We start from the raw sequence: 27,464 nt of genomic DNA on the forward strand, positions 1-27,464 counted from the left end.
CTAGTAACTAATGGGGGAAAAACTAAAGCATTTTCCCTGGCTTTCATAGGAACTTCATTTCAGGGTAACCAAACAACCCAAGTTTATAAGGGACAACTCTTCTTTATAGAAGAATGACAGCTAATAAATATAGAGGGCGTGATAAAATTAGTAAATGAAAAATTTGGAACTACTAAGGAAGTAAGTGATTCAGGAAAGGATCATCCATTATTCTAAGACACTTAATGTAAGGTTGATGAAAAACTGGATATTCACATGGTACAAAAGTGACAAACTACAGATTACTTGCTATTGACAAGGACGGAAATATTATTGTATAATGGAGAGATTAGACTGTCACCAGTATTCTGGAATGTTAAAAGTCAGACAGATATTAGACATTATGTTATGTGAAATATACAGTACAACCTATGAAATATTTCTGAGATAAAAAATTTCACCTGAACACAGTCAAGACTTTAGACTTAACTCCAAATATGTAAGACAGGGGACAAAGAACAAATTAAACCAATCATGAAAAAGTAATTACATAAATCCAAAAGGCAGAGTCTTCTATGGGAATGGTCTCTTCAAGAAGTCAATGCCATTAATGGTAAGGCGGGCACTATTCTAAACTAAAAGTGACTAATGAATCCTAACAATCAAATGTAATGTTTGGTCTTTGGATTATCACTTGAATGAACCAGCTATAAAATTTCAGGGATAATTTGGGAAATATGAATGTGGTCTGAGTTCACTATAACAATGGCAATCTAGTTAGATATGAAATTGGTATTATGGTACACAGAAAAATGACCTTTTAAAAAGCACACACTAACGTATGTAGGAGTAAATGTTCATGATATCAGCAATACAAATAATTATTTCCAAAAAAGTGTACCAACATGTTAATAAACTCGCTTCTAAGTGATGGCCTATGGGTATTTATTTCACTATTCACTCTTCCCTATGTGTTTGAAAATGTTCATAATAAAGTGAAAAAGTAAAAGAGAAATAAAATGAAAACACAAAGTCAGAGCATATCACTCTCCTACTCAAAATCCTCCACTGGCTTCATCCAGCATCAAAGTTAAAAACCTTGCACTAGGCTCTGTGTAACGTGGCCCCTCGTATTAGACCTCATCCCCACCGCTCTGCCAGTTCAATCACCCTGCCCCACCCACACTGGTCTTCTTGCTATTCTTCAACACATCAGGCATGCTCACACCTTAAGGCCTTTGCACCGGCAGTTCTCTTAACCTGAAGGTTCTTCCCCAGATTTTGTGCACATTTACACCCTCACGTCTTTTGTATCTTTGCTTAAATCTTACCTTTTTAACAAGCTACACTCTCTCCATTCTACTCAAAATTGCAGCCTACCACTCCCAACACTCCCAGTCTTCCTTGTCCTACTCTATGTTTGCCCCATCACAATGATCATCTTCTGACATACAATGTAACTTACTTTGAATGTGAGGATCATGAAGGCAAGGATTTCTATTTGTTCACCCCAGCACCTGAAACATTGCCTAGCACACAAGAGGTGCTCAATCATTATTTCTTAAATGAATGAATTTCAGTTATAATAGTGCCTAACCATGGCACCACTATTACTATTATTATTTTGTCTTGAATCCATGAATGAAGGGGCTGTGATATGGGTGAGAGTGATCATCTTGCTCCTCTTTCTGATGGCAAGACAACTCCAGCCCAAGAGTCCTGGGGTACCCTCACACCTTCTAGTACTCCTTCCTTCCTGTCCTTTGTGCTGACCCTCATGTTGTCCCTAAACCCTCCATTACAGTAATCCCCGTTAGGAAAATCAATCAAATGTGCCTGCCCAATTTTCCAAAATGGTCGTGTGCACTAAAACTGCCTATATCCCCTACTATCATTCCAAGTCAAAACATCCAGTACGAGCAGGTTGAATCCAGAATAAAATCACTCTCACTGACTTCACAGCGAAATAATGAGCTGTGCCAAAAAGTCTTAGCAATGGGGGGAGTGGGAAGAAGCCTGTCAATCCAAATAATTCCCAACTGGTGAAAATATGGGCTGTAGACAGGAGGAGTGAACATTTTCAGGTAGTGATAGGAAGAGGGGAGGGAGGAGTAAATTAAGGGACCAATAAACAGGGTGACCATACATGTCCAGGAACCAATTCCCAGGGGTGTAGCCCCTAAGCAGTTCCTGATTTTTATGACTTTCCTTCCTTTACCTCCCACGCTATAAAACTTCTAACACTAACACTTTTCTTCCCTTAACCTCAATGGTCCTTAAGACTGCAGACTGTCACAACAAGATAACTTGGGCAATAGAAACAAGGGAATGGTGTTATAATTTGAGGGTTATTCTTTCTGATAATAGGTTATTTCTAAATCAAGTATTTTTTGGTTGGGCATTTCTCATATAAGAAAAAGACATTCTATTTTTGAAAAAAGGATTATTCCAACATTTTCAACACCCCCAGGGATATTTTAATTCATCCCAAAAAGTGTTAGGTTACCATTATGAGGAATATTTTCATATAAAAATTTTAGTTCTAAAACTTGCATTCAACTAACAATACTTAATGTTATGCAGTGGATTTTCATTATTCACTGCAATATGGTCCAAGACCTACAATTTCCAAAGCCCTAACCTATACTCTAGTCATGCATGCTCAAGTTAAATTTCAGCTACCCTGTCATGTCAGCAGTTGGCTTCATGTTCTCAAACCCAAAGCAATCACAGTGCCTCTTAAAATGTGATTAAATACTTGAACTTCTCTTTGCCTGTACTAACAGTGGCCTCCCTGGCTGCTGGTGAAACAGGGGACAGCTGCTATCATCAATTCTTGAACAAAGATAAAGTGCTCTTGCCTGAAAACCCTGCCATGAGTCTTGTTTGGTATCAAAATGGTATACGCTTTCAAGTTCTCATCTGACTTCTCTTCTGGAACATCCCCAAAAATTGGAAATCAAAGATAAGCAAAGGCAGTAGGTGATATTATCATTTGAAAATCCTTAAAAAACTGTATTATTATCCTAAACTTGACCTTCAGACAACAGGAATACACACTCTTCACCGGGGTATCCTCAGTGCCTAGCAAAGCAACACCATTATCATAAACACTCAATAAATGAGTATTTCTTGACTAGCTAAGGACCCCAGGCAGGAAAACAAATTAGGAAAGCTATACCAACAGGACAATGGAGGCCTTATTATGTTAAAATCCTCCATGCTATCAACAGTTATCTTCCTAAAACATAGATCACTCATTTACAGTTAGTGAGCATTTACTATAGGCTAAGTAGTAAATTAATTCAGAAAAATTAGTAAAACACAGACCTTCTCCTACGTGGCTTACAATCTTGCAAAGGATGTAGATATGTTTTATTCTAATATAACCTGATAAGTACTAGAATTCTGTGCCAAGTTTTATGAGAATAGAGATTAAAAAGTGACTAATTCTGCATGGGTGAGGTGTCAGTGAAGAAATTACAGAACAAGTAGAACTTGATTTTAAAGAATAAATAGGAGTTCACAAGATGAAAAGACAGGTGAGATGGCTGGGTAAGAACACTTTTCTAGTTATAAAGAACTGCATGTAAACAAAGGTTTATACATAGCACTGTCTTTACCTAAATGCAGGAAATGGCTAGGAATTTCTTATGATGAGAATATTAGGTCTAAGAAAATAAAATCACTAAAGATGAGGGTGGAAGGAAAGAATGGGGCTAGATTGATTGTGAGGAGCCTTTCTACCATGTTTGGAAGTTTGAATTTCAGTCTGCAGGCAAAGGTTTTTGTGCAGTGTGTCAATTACATCTATTTCAGAATGTAATAGTAATAATATGAATAATGGATTGAAATAGAAATAATCTAAAGCATAGATTTGTTAGATAATTATTATAGTGTTTTAAATGAAAAATTATGTTAAGATATACCGTAAGAATTTATTCACATCCATAAAAAATTCCAAAGGTCACTGCGATGGGTACTATCTATTCAGTAAAATTCTAAATCAGCACAGATATCAAGGGACCTTGACAATCTAAAGTGCACCTAACTTTCCAACTTCACTTCTGGTCCCTTCTTTTCCCATCTTACAATCCAGCCACATCAGATTATGTACCATTTCTTCAATCTGTTGCATACATTCATACTGTCATGTCCTCACTCTCACAGTACTTGTTACGCCTGCATGGACAACTCTCAAAAAACTTCTACTCATCCTCCAAGAACCAGGTGAAAAAAAGGTTGTATCTGTAAGGTCCTCCCTGACTCCTTCTCTTGAAGGGCAAGTATTTATTATGCTTTCCTCTAGGCTTTCACATCAAACCATTCACCCTACTAATATAGCACTGATCATATTGCTTTGTTACCTATCCGTTTATCTTCTCTCCTCTGCTTGAATGGCTGAGCTGGAGCCAATCATTTACAAACAAAATCAAATTAAACCGTACATATAAAATGATGAAATTAACCTCCCCCTCTTTCTCCATTGATATATAGGGATACACATATACACATTTTTTTATTACCTGATAAAACTTGAACTTGGATATAAGAATATGACACAGTGTTTGCGGTTCACACATACTCATATAAGATTCTAATAAAGATATAAAGAATTCATCGTGTTCTGGCCTGCATTCAAACACTTCTAAAATGACATCCAAAACTCTATTGGGATCCAGATTAAAGCATCCTGCAAGAGATGAGATACACACAAATTCAAAAGTGATTATACATCATTTCTACTGAAGCCATTAACTTCCAGGGAAAACCTACATAACAAGATAAAAATGTTTCTAAAAACAACTTCTTTTATCAATTTGCTTCCCCTTCCCCAGAAGAATATCTCCATAATTTTCAAGATCATCAAGTCCATTCCCCACATTTTACAGATAAGAAATGTGACTTTCCCAGCATTACAAAGTGGGTTAGTGATAGAGCTGAAGCTCAGGATCTGCAACACTAAGTCAAGCAAACGTTCCTCTTTGCCTCACTGTGTCATCAGTTACTGATTACTCTCACTAGTGAAAGAGATGAACATTGTTAACTCTTAGCAAAATATGAAAATCAAACAATGCATTTTACAAGTTAAGCAACTAAAGGAGATTTTTTAATGTTTTATACAGAAGTACTTTGAAAGCTTACAAACAGTTAAAAGCTCAGATTCATGAAAGCAGAACATATTGTTAGAATCATTTTTTAGTTTATTTTACATACACAACAAAGCTACAGAAAATAATTGTACCACTGATTTATACTTATGGTTTTGGGCAGCATTTATAAAGATAAGCAAGAGAGAAAGAAAAAAATAAGGTAGAGCAGGAAAAGGGAAAGAAGCACTGAGTAAGTGCAGACGGCTACTTATCCTTGCTAATCCCTTAAGGTAAGCTCAAAAGGGCCAATGGACACAGATTTAATAAACCTGCCTATCAGCCACCCTACTCTTAGTAAATTATTACCTCTATTTGCATTCAGCTTCAGCTGCTGCCTTATTATATTATAGTGCAGTGACATCACGTATGCATTTAATTTATGAGAATACAAACATTTACACACAGCAAAAAAAATGATAGAAATAAAAATTAAATTAAATGATACAGGCAATTCTACCCACCATTCCTCTCAATAAAATGTATACTTATGACCCAAAGTCAGCATGAGATGTTAATCTGCTATGCCGCTTATATCAGTTCCCACATGTCTTATGCATTAAGCCAAATAGAATTCTAGTGTTTTAAATTACATATTTTTTCATTAGACACAACCCGTACATGCTAGCTAACCACTTCACAGTGGCAAGCAAATAAACACTGGCTAATGCAGCAGAAAATAGAACTGTGCTGAACTTAGGGAGAGGCATTATGTCAAACACTGTACCTAACAGATGACTTTGGGGATTTTTCAAAGAAAATTCTTACATAACCTATTTTATAAGATTTCCAGAGTTACTCCTATTAACTCTGCAGCTATATTAAACGCTATAAAACAAATGTCTGATTCACACTATCTTGGCAATTACTTAGAAAACCAAATTCTTCAAATACTGTAAGTATTTCTTTCCACTTTTTATGAAATCTGAAGTTAAGAACACATTTTTTTCCATTTCACATACTAAGGAAAAAATGGACTAACACATTGATCATGGCTTACTGAAAAGAGTTCCAATTTTCACAAATTTTCCAAAACGATGTTTACTTAAAGTTCTGGGAAGAAAATGTCTAAATATTTTAGCCCTTCCCTGTATCCCCAAAAAGTATGGCTCTAAAATAACAACTGAAAAAGTAAAATAAATGTAAAAGTGACTCCAAAATAGCAATTAGAATTTTTAAATGCTACTAGAAGAAATATAAAATATGAAATGGTACAACTACTTTGTAAAACTAGGAGTTTTCTTAAAAGTCAAACTTACACCTACTATATGACCAAGCCATTTCAATCCAAGGTATTTTCCCAAGGGAAGTAAATATCTATGTCCACACAAAGACTTGTACACAAATATTCCTAGAAGCTCTATATACAACAGGACACACTCAAATGTCCATCAACATATGAATGGGTAAAGAAATTGTGGTACAGTATATTTGTAGTATATACAGTGGACTACCACTCAGGAATAACAAGGAAAGAACTATTAATATAAACATGCATGAATCGCAAATAATGATGCTGAATGAAATAAGCAAGACAAAATAGAATATTCTCTATATGATTCCATTTATAAAAGAATTCTAGAAAATGCAACCTGGTCTATAGAGTCAGAAAACAAGTCAGTGGTTGCCTGGCGAGGGAGTGAAGGGGAATGAAATAAAAAAGGAGGAAACTGGGGGGTGGGGGAGGAGGTAATAGAAACAAGCATTATCTAAGTTGCAGTGAGGTTTTCACAGGTGTATACATATGTTAAAACTCAACATGCACTTTAATTTGGTCAGTTTATTATATGTCAACTATGCCTCAATAAAGTTGGGAAAAATGCCTCCAAACTGCTAGTAACATTGACAATAAAGATTATCAAAGTAAAATCTAGCAAATTCTCCAACCTTATACCTACTCCTACATTTACTAAATGTAAAGATTCAATCATTATATAAAATGAATAATACTCTAACAGAAGGGACAAAAGATACACTGAATATAATTTTGAAAAAAATGGCTGGCTTATAATTAATTACCCATTAAGCTACATATACAAAACGTGTATATAAGAACTAGAACAGCAACATGTTACATGGAAATGTTGTTTCACTCACATTAAAGTTCACATTTTTAGTTTCCTATAATATGAACCAATGACATGTTTTATGAAGCAGTATTACTCTATTGAGACTTCTATCAATGACCTGCACTGTCAACTATCTACTAACTTCTTTCTAGGTGCAATTTAAGGCAGTAATCTAGAAAAGGCAGTATATGCACTTCTATTTATAACAGGTATCAACCTTGCATCTTTCAAAAAGAAGAACTGGCTAATGAATTTACTACTAAATGTCTCAAATGCCATCAGTTAGACCAATCAATTGGAGTGACCTTGGCTACATAAGACAGAAAATGTAACCAAACCAAAGATTTTTAAAATGCTTTTTAAAACCTTACAGATTTGCTAAGTAACAGCTAAGCTATTTCATATACAATGGGACTCTAGTAACAATCAGTAATCTTGAATGTCCAAAGTAATTTTTTTCTAATGGCAGCTGTGGCAGAACATTGGCACTCTTGTGCTCAAGCATCTTATAAGGCTCTTGTCCACCCTAACCATCAGTAGTCATGTGACCTTACACGAGAACATAAGCTTAGCTCCCTACCTCTTTCACCAGCTACATTAAGGAATATTTATAAGCACATATAATATCTTTATGACTTTTGAGGAACAAACAAAGGAACCATATCAGAAGGGAACAAGTGGAAAAATACAGAAATGGTGAATCTGTAATGGTGAAATTCCTTCATTTAAATAAACATAAATACCTTCTATATACCAGATGCTTGTGATACAGAGATTAATAAAATGCCTTCTCAAATCCTGAGGACTTCACAACTTTTGGGTGATACATCTTTGAAAAAATGCACTGAAAAGTAACTGGAGTTTCCTCAAAGATGGACAAGACAGCCAGTGTATTAGACCAAGTGATTTTAACTAGAGGCAAAAATATAATTAAACTGACAATGGTTGTTTTAGGAAAAGGCCAAATTGAGATTCTTAACAGGAAAAAAAAAATCAATGTAATACTGCAAACATGATTGGGAGAGATTTCTAGCCCATAATGTCAAACAATATGATAGCTCCAGTAACCATGTTTCTGATGTAACAGACCTTCCAATACAGAAAAAAACATATTTTGAATAAAACAACATGATCTGGCATCTAGAATTCACTTTAGAAATAGGCTATATCATGGTCTGAATGTTTGTCCTCCACCTCTCCCCCCAAAAATTCCTGTGTAGAATTTCTAATGCCCAATATGATGGTATCAGAAGGTGGGACCTATAGCGAGGATGGGGTGGGGTGGAGGGGATGATTAGGTCATGAGAATGGAGCCTTCATAAATGAGGGCAATGCCCTTTAAAAAAAAGAACTCCCTTGCCCCTCCAACCATATGAGGATACAGCAAGAAGTCAGCAGCCTGCAACCCAAAAGAGGGCTTTCATCAGAACCCAAACATGCTGGTGCCCAATCTTGGGTTTCCTGCCTCAAGAACTGTTAAACGTAACTTTTTGTTGTTTATAAAGCCACCCAGTCTGTGGTACTTTGTTACAGTAGCCCTAATAGACTAAAACAGGCAAATAAAAGCCTACGTTAGACTATTTCTAAGAAATAGTATTTGCAAAACCCTGCACATAGGATCAAGGCAAGAACCAAAGATGCCGTTGACGAATCTTGGGCTTCCTGCCTCAATAACTGTGAAACATACCTTTCTGTTGTTTATAAAGCCACCCAGTCTGTAGTACTTTGTTACAGTAGCCCTAACGGACTAAAACAGGCAAATAAAAACCTGTATTAGACTATTGCTAAGAAACAGTATTTGCAAAAAACTGCACATAGGATCAAGGCAAGAACCAAGGAACCAAGATGCAGAAAAATGAACCTTGCAAAAAAAACAAACAAAATGAAAGTATAATTATAAAAAACTAACGATGAGAACACCAATTGCTATCTTCTTTTTCATAGTAGAGAAAAACAACCTCTTCATAACTAGTATACAGTTAAGAAACTTCAATAAAGCAAAAAATTAAGCAGAGGAGGCAGTCAACTGGCTTCCCTTTCAAAGGGACAGCAGACAGCTAACACAGTAAGATGTTTCTAGGCTGAAGGGCCCTTATATTCAGACTGGACCCAATACAAAATATTAAGCATACTTGAGATAACATAGTCAAGGGGGTTAAATGTCCCATAATCTGTCCAAGAATAAAATAATTTGGCTTGGGTTTTTATTTTGTGTTTAATGTTTTTGTGGTCATTTGACAAGCAACCACATTTAACCTGTGAGACTCAAGAGGCAGAGACTCTCACCCTACCCCCAGCCAAAGCTACAACCTTGGACACCAGGCAACAAATGAAGGTCCTGAAATTTGATGAAGAGGTCTCTGACTGAGGGTGAGTAGGACAGGTCTAGAGCCTAGGCCAAAGAGATCCTGAACCACTAAACCCAAAACCAGGAAGAACCATTTTCATTCTTTAAAACTAAACTCAAGTAAGCTAGGTCAATAAATAATGTTAGCCAGCACTTTTGATTTAGAGCAGGGATTAGCACACTATAGGCTATGGCTCAAATCCATTCAGTTTTTGTAAATAAAGTTGTACTGGAACACAGAAACAATCATTTATTTAGTTACTGCCTGTGGCTTCCTTCATAATACAATGGCAATGTTGAGTAGTTCCAACAAAAACCACGTGGCCGACGAAACAAAGAAAAATTACTATCTCACTCTTAACAGAAAAAAGTTTCCTGACCACTAATTTAGAAGAATACCTAGCTACTACTTTCTTTTGAAGGGCATTCAGAAGAGTAAAGTGCTTATGGTTTAGTTCAGCAATCAAAGGAGTCCAGTTCTAATATCCTCGTCTCTAATTTATTGTAGATGTTTTCTGCCATCTTGATGCAGGGATGGTCTGTGTGGGATCTATCATGACAGCCCAAGAACTTACTGATCACTATCCTATCCACTCCTATTTGACAAGTTTTTCAAATTTAGTGTCGGGTTTGAAAACACAACCACATGCAGGCTCATAAAAGTTCTGCTTCCTTGCTTTTTCATGCAGTAAACAACCCCAGGCTATCGACGGGCTAGAAACTTTTCTATATTTAGGATAAAAACATTTTGATAAACGAGAATCTTGTAGGGAACAAGTAACTACCCTTTAGTTACAGGGTAATAAATAAGGATGCTCCTGATCAGACTAAGTACCATCCTGTTCCCCCACCACAATGTCAGGGGAAGGAAGGTAAGAATCACTACAAACCGTACAAGAAAGGGGGGAAAATGCAGTAAATTTTCAACAAGTATTTATCCAGCACCTATATAGCAGGCACTGAGGTTAGAGCTACTAAAGCAAACAAACAAAAATCCATGTCCTCATGGAGCCTACATTCCAGTGGGGTTGGAGAATAAAATGCATTGCATGTTATATGGTGGTAAGTGCTCAGAAGAACAGTGAACACGAGGCAGGCCTGGGTGAGATGGCAGGAAAGGCTACACCGAGGAGGTGACGTTTCTGTGCATCGTAGTATGCTTGATGAACTAGAAGTTTAGCCCATAAAAGCTAATTGTTCATACTCATGGAATATCCATTATGTCATGAGCTTGCAGTTATGATTCCCAGACTGTACTTCAGAGACAATAACACAATCAGTTCTCTGAGGGCAAAGTTCAAAAAAATGTAAGTAGCATCCATTTTCCCAGTTAGATAAAAGCACACCTTCAGGAAAAACCCACTTTCAAATGTTGCCAAAATAACAAGGGACCAAAATAAAAAGGTATAAATTCACAAGGACAAAGACTAGAAGAAACAAGGCCAGATGAGATGACAAGATATAGGCAAACAAAGTGAAAAAAAAAAAAAAACAGGTACTTACACACCACAAAATTCTTACGTGGGAAACACCATCTTAGGAAAGTACATAGCAGGCCATAAGGAAAGACAAACCTATAGGAAAGCAGTACTGACAGGCATCTCAAGCTAGAACAAAATGCTGCAGGAAAAAGGTACAGCCTACCCTAGAAAGAGAAAAGGAAACCCTACAGGAGGATTTTTTTACACATGCCACTGCCACCCAGGTAAGGAAGAGCCCTGCAGGCCTAGGGGAATACAAGTCTTGGTGTGAAAACAGGAGGAAGTAGCAGAGAGAGTAAATCAGATGCAAAAACTAAACTTACTTCAAGGAAAGTAGAAATTTTAAACTAAAAGCATCTTACCTTCTATACCAAAAGCATAAGCTAAAAACATGATTTTTACTAAAGATGACTGTAGTTAAACCTAGTTTTATCTGAGTTTCTACTCAGTATAACATTGGAAGAACTGTGTAAGGATCAGGATACTCCCCACTCTTAGTCATACATAAATTTAAAAAACAGGGAAAGAAGTTAGGCATAAACATCTTTTAAAATATAACCAGAGAGGATTAAAGATGGTGGCATGAGAGGAGAGACAGAGGCTTCCTCCTAAAACTGGATACAACAAGAAAATATAGTTGGCGCAACTAATCCTGAGACAGCAACAGGAAAGAGGACGGCGCCAGAGTGCACACACCTGGAGAGAAGAGCAGACCTCACTGAACAGGGGTTGGAAAGCTGGGGCAGGTGGAGTTCCTCGGAAGACTGGGTTTCCGGCTGCTTGTGGAAAGCAGGGATCCATATCCGGCTACTCTGTGACAAAAGCTTGTATCTGTGTGCTTGGTCCACTAGCTCAGGCAGTGGAGACAGGCACAGCAGCTGGGAAGTGGGGTACAGCTCTTCCCTACCACCAGGCACCAATACCACTCCACTGCGACCACCGACATTGCTTCAGGGGATGAGCAGCTCCAGAATAGAGCGTCTGGACACTAGACGGCGCCATGTACAAATATGAAACACCAATGAAACCAGGTCCAGAGTAAAATTACTAATACAACTCCTGAGAAAGATTTCAATGATATGGACCTCGTGACTCCTCCTGAAGGGTGAGTTCAAAATATAAATCATCAACATGCTAATGGAGATACAGAAAGATATTCAAGAACTCGGGAATGAATTCAGGATGGAGATCCAATCGTTGAAGAGCACGATGGAGGGTATCAAAAGCAGGTTGGATACGGTATAGGAGACACTAAGTGAAATAGAAACTATGGAAGAGGAATACAAAGAAGCTGAGGCACAGAGAGAAAAAAAGGATCTCTTAGAATGAAAGAATATAGAGAGAACTGTGTGACTAATGCAAACGGAACAATATTCCCATTATAGGGATACCAGAAGAAGAAGAGAGACAGAAAGGGATAGAAAGTGACTTTGAGGAGGTAGTTGCTGAAAACTTCCCCAGTCGGGGGAAGGCGATAGTCTCTCAGGCCATGGAGATCCACAGATCTCCCAACACAAGGGACCCAAGGAAGACAACACCAGGACACACAGTAATTAAAATGGAAAAGATCAAGGATAAGGAAAAATAGTTAAAAGCAGCCAGAGACAGAAATAAGATCATAGACAAAGGAAAGCCCACCAGGCTAACATCAGACTTCTCAGCAGAAAACTTACAGGCCAGAAGGAAGTGGAATGATGTATTTAATGCCATGAAGCAGAAGGGCCTGGAACCAAGATTACTTAATCTGGCAAGATTATCATTTAAATTTTGAGGGATTAAACAATTTCAAGATAAGCAAAAGCTGAGAGAATTTACCTCCCACAAACCAAACCATCTCTGCAGTCTATTTTGGAGGAACTGCTATAGATGGAAGTGTTCCTAAGGTTGAATAGCTGTCACCAGAGGTAATAACACCACAGTAAAGAAATTAGAACAGCTAATTACTATGCAAATGCAAAATTAAATTAACTATCCCCAAAGTCAATCAAGGGATTGACAAAATGTACAGAATATGATACCTAATATATAAAGAATGGAGGAAGAAAAAGGAGGAGAAACAGAAAAGAACATTTAGATTGTGATCGTAAAACCATACTAAGTGAGATAACTTGCACTCTTAGATAGTAAGGAAATTAACCTGGAACATGTGGTAACCATGAATCTGAAGCCTGCAATGGCAATAAGCACATGCCTATCGATAGTCACCCTAAATGTAATTGGACTGAATGCACCAATCAAAAGACACAGAGTCACTGAATGGATAAAAAAACAAGACCCGTCTATATGCTGCTTACAAGAGACTCACCTCAAACTCAAGGACATGCAGAGACTAAAAGTCAAGGAATGGAAAAAGATATTTCATGCAAACAACAGGGAGAAAAAAGCAGGTGTTACAGTATAAGTAACAGACAAAATAGACTTCAAACCACTGAAAGTAACAAGAGATAAAGAAGGACATAACATAATGATAAAGGGGTCAGTCCAACAACAGGATATAACCATTATAAATATATATGCTCCCAACACAAGAGCACCAGCATATGTGAAACAAATACTAACAGAACTAAAGGAGGAAATACAATGCAATACACTCATTTTAGGAGACTTCAACATACAATTCACTCCAAAGAACAGATCCACCAGACAGAAAATAAGTAGGGACACAGAGGCACTGAACAACACACTAGAACAGATGGACCTAATAGACATCTATAGAACTCTACACCCAAAGTCAACAGGATACACATTCTTCTCAAGTGCACATGGTTCTCCAGAATAGACCACATAGTAGGCCACAAAAAGAACCTCAGTAAGTTCCAAATGATTGAAATTATACCAAGCAACATTTCAGACCACAAAAGTATAAAACTAGAACTAAATTGCACAAAGAAAGCAAAAAGGCCCACAAACACATGGAGGCTTAACAAGATGCTCCTAAATAATCAATGGATCAATGACCAAATTAAAATAGAGATCAAGCAATATATGGAAACAAATGACAACAACAACACAAAGCCCCAACTCCTGTGGGACGCAGTGAAAGCAGTCTTAAGAGGAAAGTATATAGCACTCCAGGCATATTGAAAGAAGGAAGAACAAACCCAAATGAATAGTCTAACATCACAATTGTCAAAATTGGAAAAAAAAGAACAAATGAGGCCTAAAGTCAGCAGAAGGAGGGACTTAATAAAAATCAAAGAAGAAATAAATAAAATTGAGAATAATAAAACAATAGAGAAAATCAATGAAACCAAGAGCTGATCCTTTGAGAAAATAAACAAAACAGATAAGCCTGTAGCCATACTTATTTAGAGAAAAAGTGAATCAACACACATCAACAGAATCAGAAATGAGAAAGGAAACATCACGACGGACCTAACAGAAATACAAAGTATTATTAGAGACTACTATGAAAACCTATATGCTAACAAGCTGGAAAACCTAGAAGAAATGGACAACTTCCTAGAAAAATACAACCTTCCAAGACTGACCAAGAAAGAAACACAAAATCAAAACAAACCAATTATCAGCAAAGTAATTGAAGCGGTAATCAAAAAACTACCCAAGAACAAAACCCCAGGTCAGATGGATTTACCTAGGAATTTTATCAGACATACAGAGGAGATATAATACCCATTCTCCTTAAAGTTTTCCAAAAAATAGAACAGGAGAAAATACTCCCAAACTCATTCTACGAAGCCAACATTACCCTAATACCAAAACCAGGCAAAGACCCCAACAAAAAAAGAAAATTACAGACAAATATCCCTGATGAACTTACATGTAAAAATACTCAATAAAATATTAGCAAACCGAATTCAAAAATTCATCCAAAGGATCATACACGATGACCAAGTGGGATTCATCCCAGGGATGCATGGATGGTACAACATCTGAAAATCCATCAACATCATTAATCACATCAAGAACAAGGACAAAAACCACATGAGGATCTCCACACATGCTGAAAAAGCATTTGACAAAATTCAACATCCATTCATGAAAAGAACTCTCAACAAAATGGGCATAGAGGGCAAGTACCTCAACATAATAAAGGCCATAGATGATAAACCCACAGCCAATATCACACTGAACAGTGAGAAGCTGAAAGCTTTTCCTCTGAGATCCGGAACAAGACAGGGATGCCCACTCTCCCCACTGTTATTCAACATAGTACTGGAGGTCCTAGCCACGGCAATTAGACTAAACAAAAGAAATATAAAGAATCCAAATTGGTAAAGAATAAGTCAAATGGTCACTATTTGCAGATGACATGATATTGTACATAAAAAACTCTAAGGAACCCACTCAAAAACTACTAGATCTGATATCGGAATACAGCAAAACAGAATGATACAAAATTAACACACTGAAATCTGTGGCTTTCCTATACAGTAAAAATGAACTAATAGAAAGAGAAATCAGGAGAACAATTCCATTCACAATTTCATAAAAAATAATAAAATACTTAGGAATAAACCTAACCAAGGAAAGTGAAAGACCTATACCCTGGAAACTATAAGACACTCTTCTAAGAGAAATTAAAGAGGACACTAACAAATGGAAACGCATCCCATGCTCTTGGCTAGGAAGAATTAGTATCACCAAAATGGCCATCCTGCCCAAAGCAATCTACAGATTTGATGCGATCCCTATCATATTACTAATGACATTCTTCAATGAACTGCAACAAATAGTAAAAAAATTCATATGGAAGCACCAAAGACCCCGAATATCCAAAGCAATCCTGAGAGGGAAGAATAAAGTGGGGAGGATCACGCTCCCCAACTTCAAGCTCTACTACAAAGCCACAGTAATCAAGACAGTTTGGTACTGGCACAAGAACAGAGCCACAGACCTGTGGAACAGAATTGAGACTCCAGACATTAACCCAAACATATATGGTCAATTAATATAAGATAAAGGAGCCACGGACATACAATGGGGAAATGACAGTCTCTTCAACAGATGGTGCTGGCAAACCTGGACAGCTACATGTAAGAGAATGAAACTGGATCACTGTCTAACCCCATACACAAAAGTAAATTCGAAATGCATCAAAGACCTGAATGTAAGTCATGAAACCATAAAACTCTTAGAAAAAATAATAGACAAAAATCTCTCGGACATAAACATGAGCGACTTCTTCATGAATATATCTCCCTGAGCAAGGGAAACAAAAGCAAAACTGAACAAGTGGGACTGTATCAAGCTGAAAACCTTCTGTACAGCAAAGGACACCATCAATAGAACAAAATGGCACCCTACAGTATGGGAGAATATATTTATAAATGACAGATCCGATAAAGGGTTGACATCCAAAATATATAAAGAGCTCACACACCTCAACAAACAAAAAGCAAATAATCCAATTAAAAAATGGGCAGAGAGGCTGAACAGACAGTTCTCTAAACAAGAAATTCAGATAGCCAAGAGACACATGAAAAGATACTCCACATCACTAGTCATCAGAGAAATGCAAATTAAAACCACAATGAGATATCACCTCACGATCACCACCATCCAAAAGACAAACAACAACACATGTTGGCGAGGTTGTGGCAAAAGGGGAACCCTCCTACACTGTTGGTAGGAATGTAAATTAGTTCAACCATTGTGGAAAGCAGTATGGAGGTTCCTCAAAAAGCTAAAAATAGAAATACCATTTGACCCAGGAATTGCCCTTCTAGGAATTTACCCTAAGAATGCAGCACTCCATTTTGAAAAAGACAGATGCACCCCTATGTTTATCGCAGCAGTGTTTACAATAGCCAAGAAAAGGAAGCAACATAAGTGTCCATCAGTAGATGAATGGATAAAGAAGATGTGGTACATATACACAATGGAATATTATTCAGCCATAAGAAGAAAACATATCCTACCATTTGCAACAACATCGATGGAGCTAGAGGGTATTATGCTCATTGACATAAGCCAGGTGGAGAAAGACAAGTATCAAATGATTTCACTCATATGTGGAGTATAAGTACAAAGAGAAACTGAAGGAACAAAAGAGCAGCAGAATGATAGAACCCAAGAACGGACTAACAGTTACCAAAGGGAAAGGGACTGGGGAGGATGGGTGGGAAGGGAGGGATAAGGGCGGGGAAAAAGAAAGGGGGCCTTATGATTAGCATGTATAATGCCGGGGGGCATGGGGAGGGATGTGCAACACAGAGAAGACAAGTAATGATTCTACAGTATCTTACTACGCTGATGGACAGTGACTGTAATGGGGTTTGTGGGGGGGACTAGGTGAAGGGGGGAGTCTAGTAAACATAATGTTCTTCATGTAACTGTATAATAATGATAACTAAATGAATAAAAAATATCTAAAGAGAAAAAAAAAAAAGAGAAGCAGGAAATACAACTTCTCCAAAAGGTCTCAAAACCTAAGACATCTAGCTGTTAGATAATCTTCCCTAAGTTAGCACAATACCTAACCATTAAGAGCGACAATTCTTTCCTTTCTTGAAAAATCAGGACTACCTATTTTTCTACCATTCATTCCTCCTTTTTATAGAAGCCAACTATTTCCTCTATATACTCAATGCAAGTAAAAAGAATAATGCTAAAGAAATATTTATTTTTAAAAATTCTCATATAAAAATAACTTTCCTGTTACACTTTTATACCACCTGCTGCACTTACTTTAACAGGCTGCTGTAAAGATAAAATAAGCTGTGTTCAATGTCCCTGATAAAGATACTTTGTAAATCAAGTTCACAAAAACTAAACATCTCTGCATTTCAAGAGTTCAGCAAAGACTTTATTGATGTTTCAGCTGCTTACTTTATTTTCTGCTCTCTATAAAATTACTGAGAAATACTTAAAAGTTGAAGAGAAATACCAGAGAAAGCAGAAACTAATACAAACACACAGGTAACAGTGACAAAAAGATTTGTCATCATCAACTTAAATTTTTTATTACTGATAAAATCTTAAAAGAACAAGTTTAAAAACACATGCTCTCATTTCTTAATTTAAAAAAAATTGTAGGGAATGCACTCATTTTGTCTTTATGGATATCTTGCAATAACTAAAAAACTCATTTCTTATTAACATACTACGCATGTCTTACCTATTAAAGATTTGATATTTTCTAAGATTAAATCACTAGTAATATTTCCAGATAAATCTTGCCCCAATTCAGCAATCATCTTGGCATAACCTTCATTCTCTTCTCTTAACAAATTGAATTTTTGCTGCTTAGAACTGAAATTAGATAAACATCATACAGGGGATAAAATTAATTTCAATTAGCAAGCTTAATTAAGAGTATTTTGTTCTTTTCATTGAATATTCTTATATCTCTCTCTCAGATAACAATACTAAGAATTGTTGTTGAAAAATTTACCTTTGTTTATCTTTTAGGATAGAATGATAACAATAGTTCAAAGAGACAGTTACACAGGGAAAATGAGTAACACAAAGAACAGATATTGCTAATCCCAAGGAGCAACAACATACCACTATTTCCATCACTCAGGATATACCCTAGAATATAGCCAGTTGTAAATTATTTTAAAGCACTGAACACTATTTCAACTTCTAATATGGGAAAAAATTTATACTGGTTTCACACAGGCCACGTTCAATGCTGACTCAGTAATTACAGGCTACTTTTAAAAGGAAAAAATAGGAGACACATGGTAAGAGCAACATAAAAAACCTTCAACTGCCTTTAGAAATTCTAGTATTCAAAATGAGAGCTAAGAAAACACACTCAGGTAACTTGATCTGCAACAGAAAGGTACGTGTACTTACAAGAGTTTTGTCTTGATTTTAACTGACTTCTGATTGAACTGCTGTGATTGTTTGATAAGCCCTAATGATTCCAATGTTTCTGGATCCAGGCGTTCCTTTAGAACTGTGTCTGAAACTAAATACTGCATTAAAAAATATTAAAGGCCATTTATTCCTTAGCATTCCAACTACACAACCACAATATTTAAAATATATTATATATTTATCTATATTGAGTATATTTCAATATATTCAAAACAGCTTTTCCCAAATACTAAAATAACACAAAAACATATCAATTTGTAACAATAAAAAAAGCTTAGAACTTCAATTGAAAAAATGAAGACTGCAAATATTGAAAAATATGACATAGCTCTTTAAAAAAAACACTCACTAAAAAATTAAATGCATGCTGTACACGGCCTACAAATGACAAGAACAACCGATGAAATTCTGATTAAAATTGAATCTGTCAACTGTATTTTAAGATAATACAGCACTTCGGTCAAATTCTAGCACAGCAAAGACAAGGACATTCTTCCAGGTCTGAGTAACGGCATTTCTCCTTGATTCTAAATGTATAAACATAAAATGGTTTATTAGACAATGATTATGACAAGTTCTAGAATTTATTATTTTCAAACTACCTTCATTTCTTTTCTCCATACCTAATCATTTAGGAAAAATTGCTCAGTTTAAAAGCTGTCCACATAATTTCTACTCACTTGATAGATGTTTACCTTTCTCTCAGGAATTTATTAGGTCAGGAATACCACCTAAGGTTTTATATGTATAGATAAATGATATGCTAGCATGTCTACTTCATAGAAATAATTAGTATGTCCAATTTTACAAATCATTCCATTTCAAAACCCCAATCTCACCTTAAAATGAATAGTCAACTAGATGTCAACATCCTCCTCCATTATCGTGTTTACTGCAATTACAAGTGTTCAATGGAAAATGTAGAAAGTGCTTTTTAAAACTTACCAAACATGCTAATACCAATTGTGTAAAATAGTCTCTCTTGCTTTTTTCTTCTAAACAATTTGTCTCAGTATCTACAGTGAAGGAAAAAAAAGATGAAAGTCTGACATATTTTCCTAGACTCTCTCCAACACTAAAATAAGATACTTAATTTTCTTTAAAACTAGCTAATTTTGAAATGCTCATTTGGAAAAAATATCTGAAACTATGGTAAGCATGAGCTGTCCTCCATATGCTTATGAATGCTTAGAATTAATTTCTCCTTATACTGGAGACTGACCCTGTGACCAAGGGCATACCCATAAAATGGTAAACCCATAAAATGGTAAGTAGATTACACAGAAGCTGCGTGCTATGGCATTGGAAAAGCAACAAAGCTTCAAAAAAACCCCACTGTTTTAAAAAATGGAAATACTAAAGCAAAATTTAAATGACCACATGTCACAGATGCTAAAGAAGAAATTCCTTTCTTGAGTGTTAAGTGGAACTGGGTGACAACAAAGATCTCTTCTGACATTAAAGATCCTATTACTCAGGAAGTTCAAAACTCTTGACCATGGCCACCTTGTTACCATGTACCATGTTCTATTCAAGCTACCTGGCCATCAGTTCTATGAAAAGACAGTATTAAAAGATATTTTTAATATCCTATTTTGAGTTATAATTCTAGTCAGCAAACAAAAATGTATTCAAGATTTTCATCATTTTCTTCCTACTGAAATCTTTTTTAAAAGCTGAGACCTCCTTGTTGTATATCTGAAACCAATAAAGATTGCATATCAACAATACTTCAATAAAAAAAAGACTTATTTGTCGAATAATTTTCTGAAGTATGAAAGAAATAAAACAATTAGCTCCAAATGCCAAGCATCAAAAATTTCAACTAGAATTAGCAAGATTACAAAGCTGATTTTAGGATTATTACTTTAACTAATTACATACTATTCTTTTAAAGTCAACTCATACTTTAGAATGTGCTATAGAAAGCAGCACTGATTTTAGGGATGTATTAAAAGTTGTCCTCTAAGTATTGTAGGGCTCTCCCCAGACATCCTACCACCGCTTTGTTTCGGTTTACTTTCTACCACCATCCGTGAGAGTTGAGAGAAGGGGATTTATCATGAAATATACCCATGTTTTCTTTGCCCTTCTCCATTTTCCCTTCCTGGACAGTGCCATTTTCCAATATCCTGGCCAATGTAGCTAACTTCAGAAAACTTAGCCTTTTTATTTGAAATGACTTAATTTAGCTTCATTTTATATAAAGATACATTCTGAAAACTGAATTATAAACTAAAACTAGCACTAGTTTATAAACAGTGATTATACTCACATTTGACTTAAAATACTATAGTCTCTATAGAGTAAAAAGATATATATTCTAGATTTATAAAAACATTTCTACATTGTAAAATCCTTACTTTGGAAGAAAACATTTTAACATAGTACATTAATTTAATAAACAGCACTTTTTACAGGTGAAATAAAGGTTTAATACCTACCTAATATGCAGAATACATCAGCAAGAATGGAAGGCATATCCTCATGAAATTCCTAATTTTAAAAATATAATTATTCATAATAAAACACTACAATAGCACACCAGCAAGTATTATGGTTTCAGAATAAGAAAACCCCAACACCACTGTGTTGACATGTAATGAAATTCTTCATGTTTCATAATATAGAGAAAATAAAGAGACAACAGTTGGAAAAAATGTTTGAATTTCTATCATTAAATAACTTGATAAAATAGAAACCTAAATAAAATAAACACCAGGAAATATTAAAGAGCACAACTGATTGAAATTTTTCCAATGAATTTTCATGTTAGAAACCACTGGAATTTGCAGTACCTCATACCTACTTAAAGCAAAACTGTTAAAAATGGTTTATTTCTCATCCAAAATTTCAAATATTGTGCCCATCACTGACCTATGCAAAAATCATAGTAGTATCAGAACAGAAATCTAAAAAATACAAGAACAATCACAAGCTGGTGTTCCCTAATTCAAGATTCTCTGAAGATAATTACCAAAAATCTATATTTATTTTCCTTATGCTCTAACAGTTGTAAGCCTTTGGAGAAACTGACCCAAAAGTGTCCCCTCATTTCTGGATGAAAACTTCAACATTTTTACCAGATCTGTCTCCTAACTTCCCACTCCCATGCCCCATTTTAGAGCAATTTTTCATTAGGAAGGACATAATTCAATTATCGCAGTTAGTTTGCTGGCACTGTAGTAACCCTGAAACTAGCCTATTTTCAGAGACTAAAAGAAAGAAATGTAATTCTAAAGCAAAACCTGGCAGCTGTAAGAGACACACAGGATATGCTCCTGTGGCTAAGAAGTGGGACCGTGAGATTCAGTACTATGAGAAGGTCATGACAAAGACAATCCAGCTGCAGAAGAATATGTATCACGAAGGACTGAAAGGAAGGGTGAGCTAAGGAAGAACAAAACACACATTTTATGGCGACAGATGGTAACTGCACTTGTTTGTCATGGTGAGCATTTCGTAATGTACATAAATGTGAAATCACTGTCATACATCTAGAACTAATATGTCAACTATACTTAGTAAAATTTCTTTAATAAACATTAAGTTCATTTAGACTGTTCATTTTCAATAAATGAGAAAAGTATTATAATCAAATTCCATAAATACACTAAACCCTACACCAATGCCCAATTAATGGAATGAAATAACCTTAACTGTCAACCAGATTTTAACCTCAAATTTCTTAAATGGCTATGAACTTTGGCTATGTCTACTTGAATGCAAGTACTCAGGATACCTGAAGACCAGAAATAATAGAGCAAGACAAGAGTTTTCAAACATGGAAAACTCACTGTTGAAAGACATGAACTAATGTTGCTTTCCCATATAGAAAATTTAGTGATAAAAGAGAAATGCATATTGAACCTCTACTGCTCAAATACATCTCAATGTGAGGGGAAAAAATCACAACAGCTAAACACAGAAGTTCCTTAGAACCATCCGCGGGAAAACACAAAAATATAAAGGAGATGACCTACGCTAGCATGAAAATGCCACAGAAGCTTAAAGCAACACAGGGGAAAATGCATGTTGATATCCAGAAGTGCCAGGTCCTACCTCAGTAACAGTTATGAAAGTTGTTCTCAACTGGGCAGATAATTTTATTTCTGCCAGTTTAAAATACAGCCTAATAGAGTAATACACCACTTGTAAAAACTGAAACTTAACTACTGGTTTACAATAAACATGACTACAATTTGACAATTCATCTTTCAATTTAAATATCAAACCACAATGACCAGTATCTGGTCTGAAGTTAACTTAAATACTCTAAAGAATAAAAGAGTGAAACAGAATAACCACTTAAATGTTGGGGGGAAAATCTAGTTAATATTTTCTAAAATAAATGGCAAAAACATGAAAATTGGTATCAAGTGAAGGTCCTCTATGCAACCTCAATTCAATATCACTGAATCCTCAATTTAAAAAACTACATTTAATTTCTAAACATAAAGGCAAACTAAAGAAAATACCTTGAGAGATGCTATATTGGGAGAAAAACATATTCTAGCCAAATTATTTTTTATACTAGCACTTTTAATTGAGTATACCTTGACTTCAGTAAAATGCAGGCTTTTTTTTCTTGCTCTCCCAGCTTACCTAACATTTTCCATTTTACTCACAACCAGACAAAAGATTAAAATGTGTTTCTGCCTAGCAACAATGACGTATCACTATTACCTTAAAACATTCACTACTGTTGTTGCTGAGCAGCTAGTTGAAGAATTAGGAGAAACCTCAACCTGGATGGAGGAAGCCTACTTAATTCTGGGTGAGAGAGAATTCTCAAACAGATCAGCCCAGTGTAGGTAAGGAAGGAATTCATTAAAGCTACAGCAGCAGGGAATGGCAGCTGCCTTGCAGGCACCAGAGAACAGGAAAGTACAAGGGAAAGAGGGAAATTTCTTGGCCTAGGACAGATTCCCTTGCCAACTCCTGAAGCCAGAGTCACCTGGCATCTTGCGTCCACCTGGATCTGCACAGCATGTGGACTAGCCCCTACGACTCCAGGATTTTGGGGAGCCACGGAGCACAGAATGGAGTAAGATTATGTTCTGAGAACTTCCCAAAGAAAGGAGATTTTCTGGCAGGCTACTAAGAACAGATCACACAGCGGCAGTTCCGTCCATGTCACCCAGGCAATGGGCTGGAAACGTGCAGGCCCAAATCTGATCTCTTAGCAGCCCCTTCCTACTTATTAGGAGTAGCGAAGACCGCAATAATCTGAGCAGTTAGAAAGCTTTATCTGAAAGTACACACTTAAAGAAAGTGCGGACGACCTCAGAGAGAAGGCACACTGAAAGTTTGGGGATTCTGCCTTTTAAGGCTTTCAAGAATGGGGAAAACGGCAGAGGGGGATTGTTGGGCATAGGCTTGACTTGTGGTCTCAAGGTGCTTATCTCTGGTGAGAGACACCGTGTCTCCTTTCCTTTCTTATCAGTCCTCCAGATAATTCTGCTAAATAAACCCAACACAAGGAATTTATTTATCCAGTTCTTCTCCAAGATAGGGTTACCCTCAAGTAGTGGGGACATATCAGTTAAGACTGCCTGCCCTGCCTTAAGATAGGCTGTTGGGCTACTGTCTCATTACCAGAGAATATGTTAGGAATCTTACTTCTTCAACTCTCTGCTTTTTAAAATGGAATCTTAGCTTTAAGATGGGGTCCCTCCTGTTCTTACCATACTGTTTATATCTCAGAATTTTTCATCATAGGTAGGAAAAGTTATGATGCTTGTCCCATGTCCCTGCCCTACCTCACTATAATTCTGAATAAAATGAAATGCCAATTTATACACTTCAGGGATATTTGTATCAAAAAAGAACACACACACACAACTTACACTAATGTCTTTAAGAACATTAGATGCATGTTCATGCTTGAGATTTCCATTAACGACATGGCATGATAACTCATAAAGAGCTTGCTGGAAATCTGTAGAACATAATAGAAATAATGTGAGAACACAGACTCTGGAACATGAAATGTAGACCCTCGAGGGTTAGATCTATGTATTTCCTACTTCTAAGAATTATTATAAACATCAACAATGGTATGAAAAATATACTTCTAATACTTTTCTCTAGATTTTTTTCCTTTTATTTTCACAAAACAAAATACTAAAAGAGTAAAAAAAAGTGAACCTTGACTATACTACTATAACATAACTACTGCTTGAGAATTCCCTCCCCATCTTTTCCTTTATGTCAACATACTTTATATATTTGAATTCACAAGGCACATCATTTGGTATTCTAATTACCCCACTAACTCTTTTAAAAGCATTTTCTCTTGCTATAGAAGTCTCCAAAATTACCAAAGTCTCCCCTTTCTTTTTCCCTGCACTTATCCCTCCCTTCCCACCCATCCGCCCCAGTCCTTTTCCCTTTGGTAACTGTTAGTCCATTCTTGGGTTCTGTGATTCTGCTGCTGTTTTTTCCTTCAGTTTTTCTTTGTTCTTATACTCCACATATGAGTGAAATCATTTGGTACTTGTCTTTCTCCGCCTTGCTTATTTCACTGAGCATAATACCCTCTTAGCTCCATCGATGTTGTTGCAAATGGTAGGATTTGTTTTCTTCTTATGGCTGAATAAGAAGAAGACTGAATAGAACTCCACCATGTGAATATAAACTAAATTAGCCATTCCTCTCATCAGCACATTTCACAGATTTTTCTAAATATATTCAGATTATAGTCAATTCAATCTCAGGGCTACACTGACAAAAAGTAAGGAATAGAAGTAAATATAAAATCAAGTTTTACCCATATCCTAAGGTCAGAGAAACTTCTCCCCAAATATCAATCTTTTTTGTCCTCTATTTCCATCAGAATTCAAACTGAAATAATTACATACATAAAACAGCAGCTCTATGAGAACTGTCAACCACAAGTACTATCATTCACTATTAAAAATTAGCAAGTAGTCCCCTTTCCAGGAGGAAGAATCTCTTTTGTGTGTGTGTGGGTGGGGGGCGGGTTGTTATTGGTTAGGTAAACACTTCCTTCCAGCTATCATTTTATTTAGTTTCATACAATAAAAACTTGCTTCCTTTCATCAAAAGGAAAACAGGCAGCCCTAAAAACATTTATGCAAAATAAAGTCAATTTATAATCCCCTTTTAAAAGGAATCAAAAAGTTTTCAGGGCAAAACAGCAAATAAAAAACTAAATATTTAAAATCTTCTCTCTTGGTTTTACTGGTCACAAAAAGAGAATATAATAGAAATCAAGACATATCAATCCCCCTTTAAACAATGGAAATAGTATTCTACAATCAAATAAATTTGTCCTCAAATTATTTGTTAATGTACTATAGCCCAATTGTCCCAATTCCTTATGAAGAATTCATTATTAAATAATCCCACCTTTTTCACAAATATGCCTTAATTATGCTTAAAATAAACTATATAAAAACTAACTTGTTAGCATGGTAGGAATATGAAGTTAACTTAATGCTTTGAATTTCCATCAATAAAATGCTTTTACAGCAAATAATACTCATGTAAAGTTATCCAGATAACTAAGATTTCTTAAAAAAGCAATCACTCTTAGGAAAAAACAGCTGAATATCAAACTAAATTTCCATAAGAATACAAGCTGACAGAGGCTGAGGGAATTCTAATCTTAATCACAGGAGACTATAAAACAGAGAACAAAGAGCCCAGGTCATTTTGCTGACAGTAAAGGACATAAAAACAATCACAACGTAATCCACAAAGATGCAAAAACAGTCCCCAACTCACATATTCTTTAAATGCCCATTTAACTGGTTAGGAAGTCCTACTGTATTTTTTTTCAGTGGATATACTATAGTAGTAATTTTTCTTATTCATTTTGTTATCATTAATCTACAATTACATGAAGAACATTATGGTTACTAGACTCCCCCCTTCACGTAGTCCCCCCCACAAACCCCATTACAGTCAGTGTCCATCAGCGTAGTAAGATGCTGTAGAATCACTACTAGTCTTCTCTGTGTTGTACATCCCTCCCTATGACCCCCCACCCACATTATACGTGCTAATTGTACGGCCCCCTTTCTTTTTCTCAGCGCTTATCCCTCCCTTCCCATCCATCCTCCACAGTCCCTTTCCCTTTGGTAGCAGTTAGTCCATTCTTGGGTTCTGTGACTCTGCTGCTCTTTTGTTCCTTCAGCTTTTCTTTGATCTTACACTCCACATATGAGTGAAATAATTTGGTACTTGTCTTTCTCCGCCTGGCTTATTTCACTGAGCATAACACCCTCTAGCTCCATCCATGTTGTTGCCAATGGTGGGATATGTTTTATACTTATGGCTGAATAATATTCCATTGTGTATATGTACCACATCTTCTTCATCCATTCCTCTACTGATGGACACTTAGGTTGCTTCCTTTTCTTGGCCATTGTAAATAGTGCTGCGATAAACATAGGGGTGCATCTGTCTTTTTCAAACTGGGCTGCTGTATTCTTAGGGTAAATTCCAAGAAGTGGAATTCCTGGGTCAAATGGTATGTGTATTTTGAGCTTTATGAGGAACATCCGTACTCCTTTCCACAATGGTTGAACTAATTTACATTCCCCACAACAGTGTAGGAGGGGTCCCCTTTCTCCACACCCTCGCCAACATGTGTTGTTGTTTGTCTTTTGGATGGTGG

The 27,464-nt window shown here is 36.1% G+C and overlaps 1 protein-coding gene across 1 annotated transcript in view; it reads right to left on the bottom strand.

Annotated features, from left to right (window-relative positions):
- LOC130682650 (THO complex subunit 2-like) overlaps positions 1-27,464 on the bottom strand; it is a 105,457-nt gene that overhangs the window by 57,956 nt on the left and 20,037 nt on the right. Inside the window, exons 3-8 of the mRNA XM_057497496.1 lie at positions 24,667-24,758; positions 21,262-21,313; positions 19,763-19,833; positions 18,794-18,915; positions 18,108-18,241; positions 4,506-4,672 (exon numbers count right to left, since the gene is read on the bottom strand). Of these exons, the coding sequence (XP_057353479.1) occupies positions 4,506-4,672; positions 18,108-18,241; positions 18,794-18,915; positions 19,763-19,833; positions 21,262-21,313; positions 24,667-24,758 (638 nt within the window). The remainder of the gene's footprint in view (positions 1-4,505; positions 4,673-18,107; positions 18,242-18,793; positions 18,916-19,762; positions 19,834-21,261; positions 21,314-24,666; positions 24,759-27,464) is intronic.

Source organism: Manis pentadactyla, chromosome 2 (genome assembly GCF_030020395.1).
Source record: "Manis pentadactyla isolate mManPen7 chromosome 2, mManPen7.hap1, whole genome shotgun sequence".
In the NCBI taxonomy this organism is placed as follows: Eukaryota; Metazoa; Chordata; class Mammalia; order Pholidota; family Manidae; genus Manis; species Manis pentadactyla.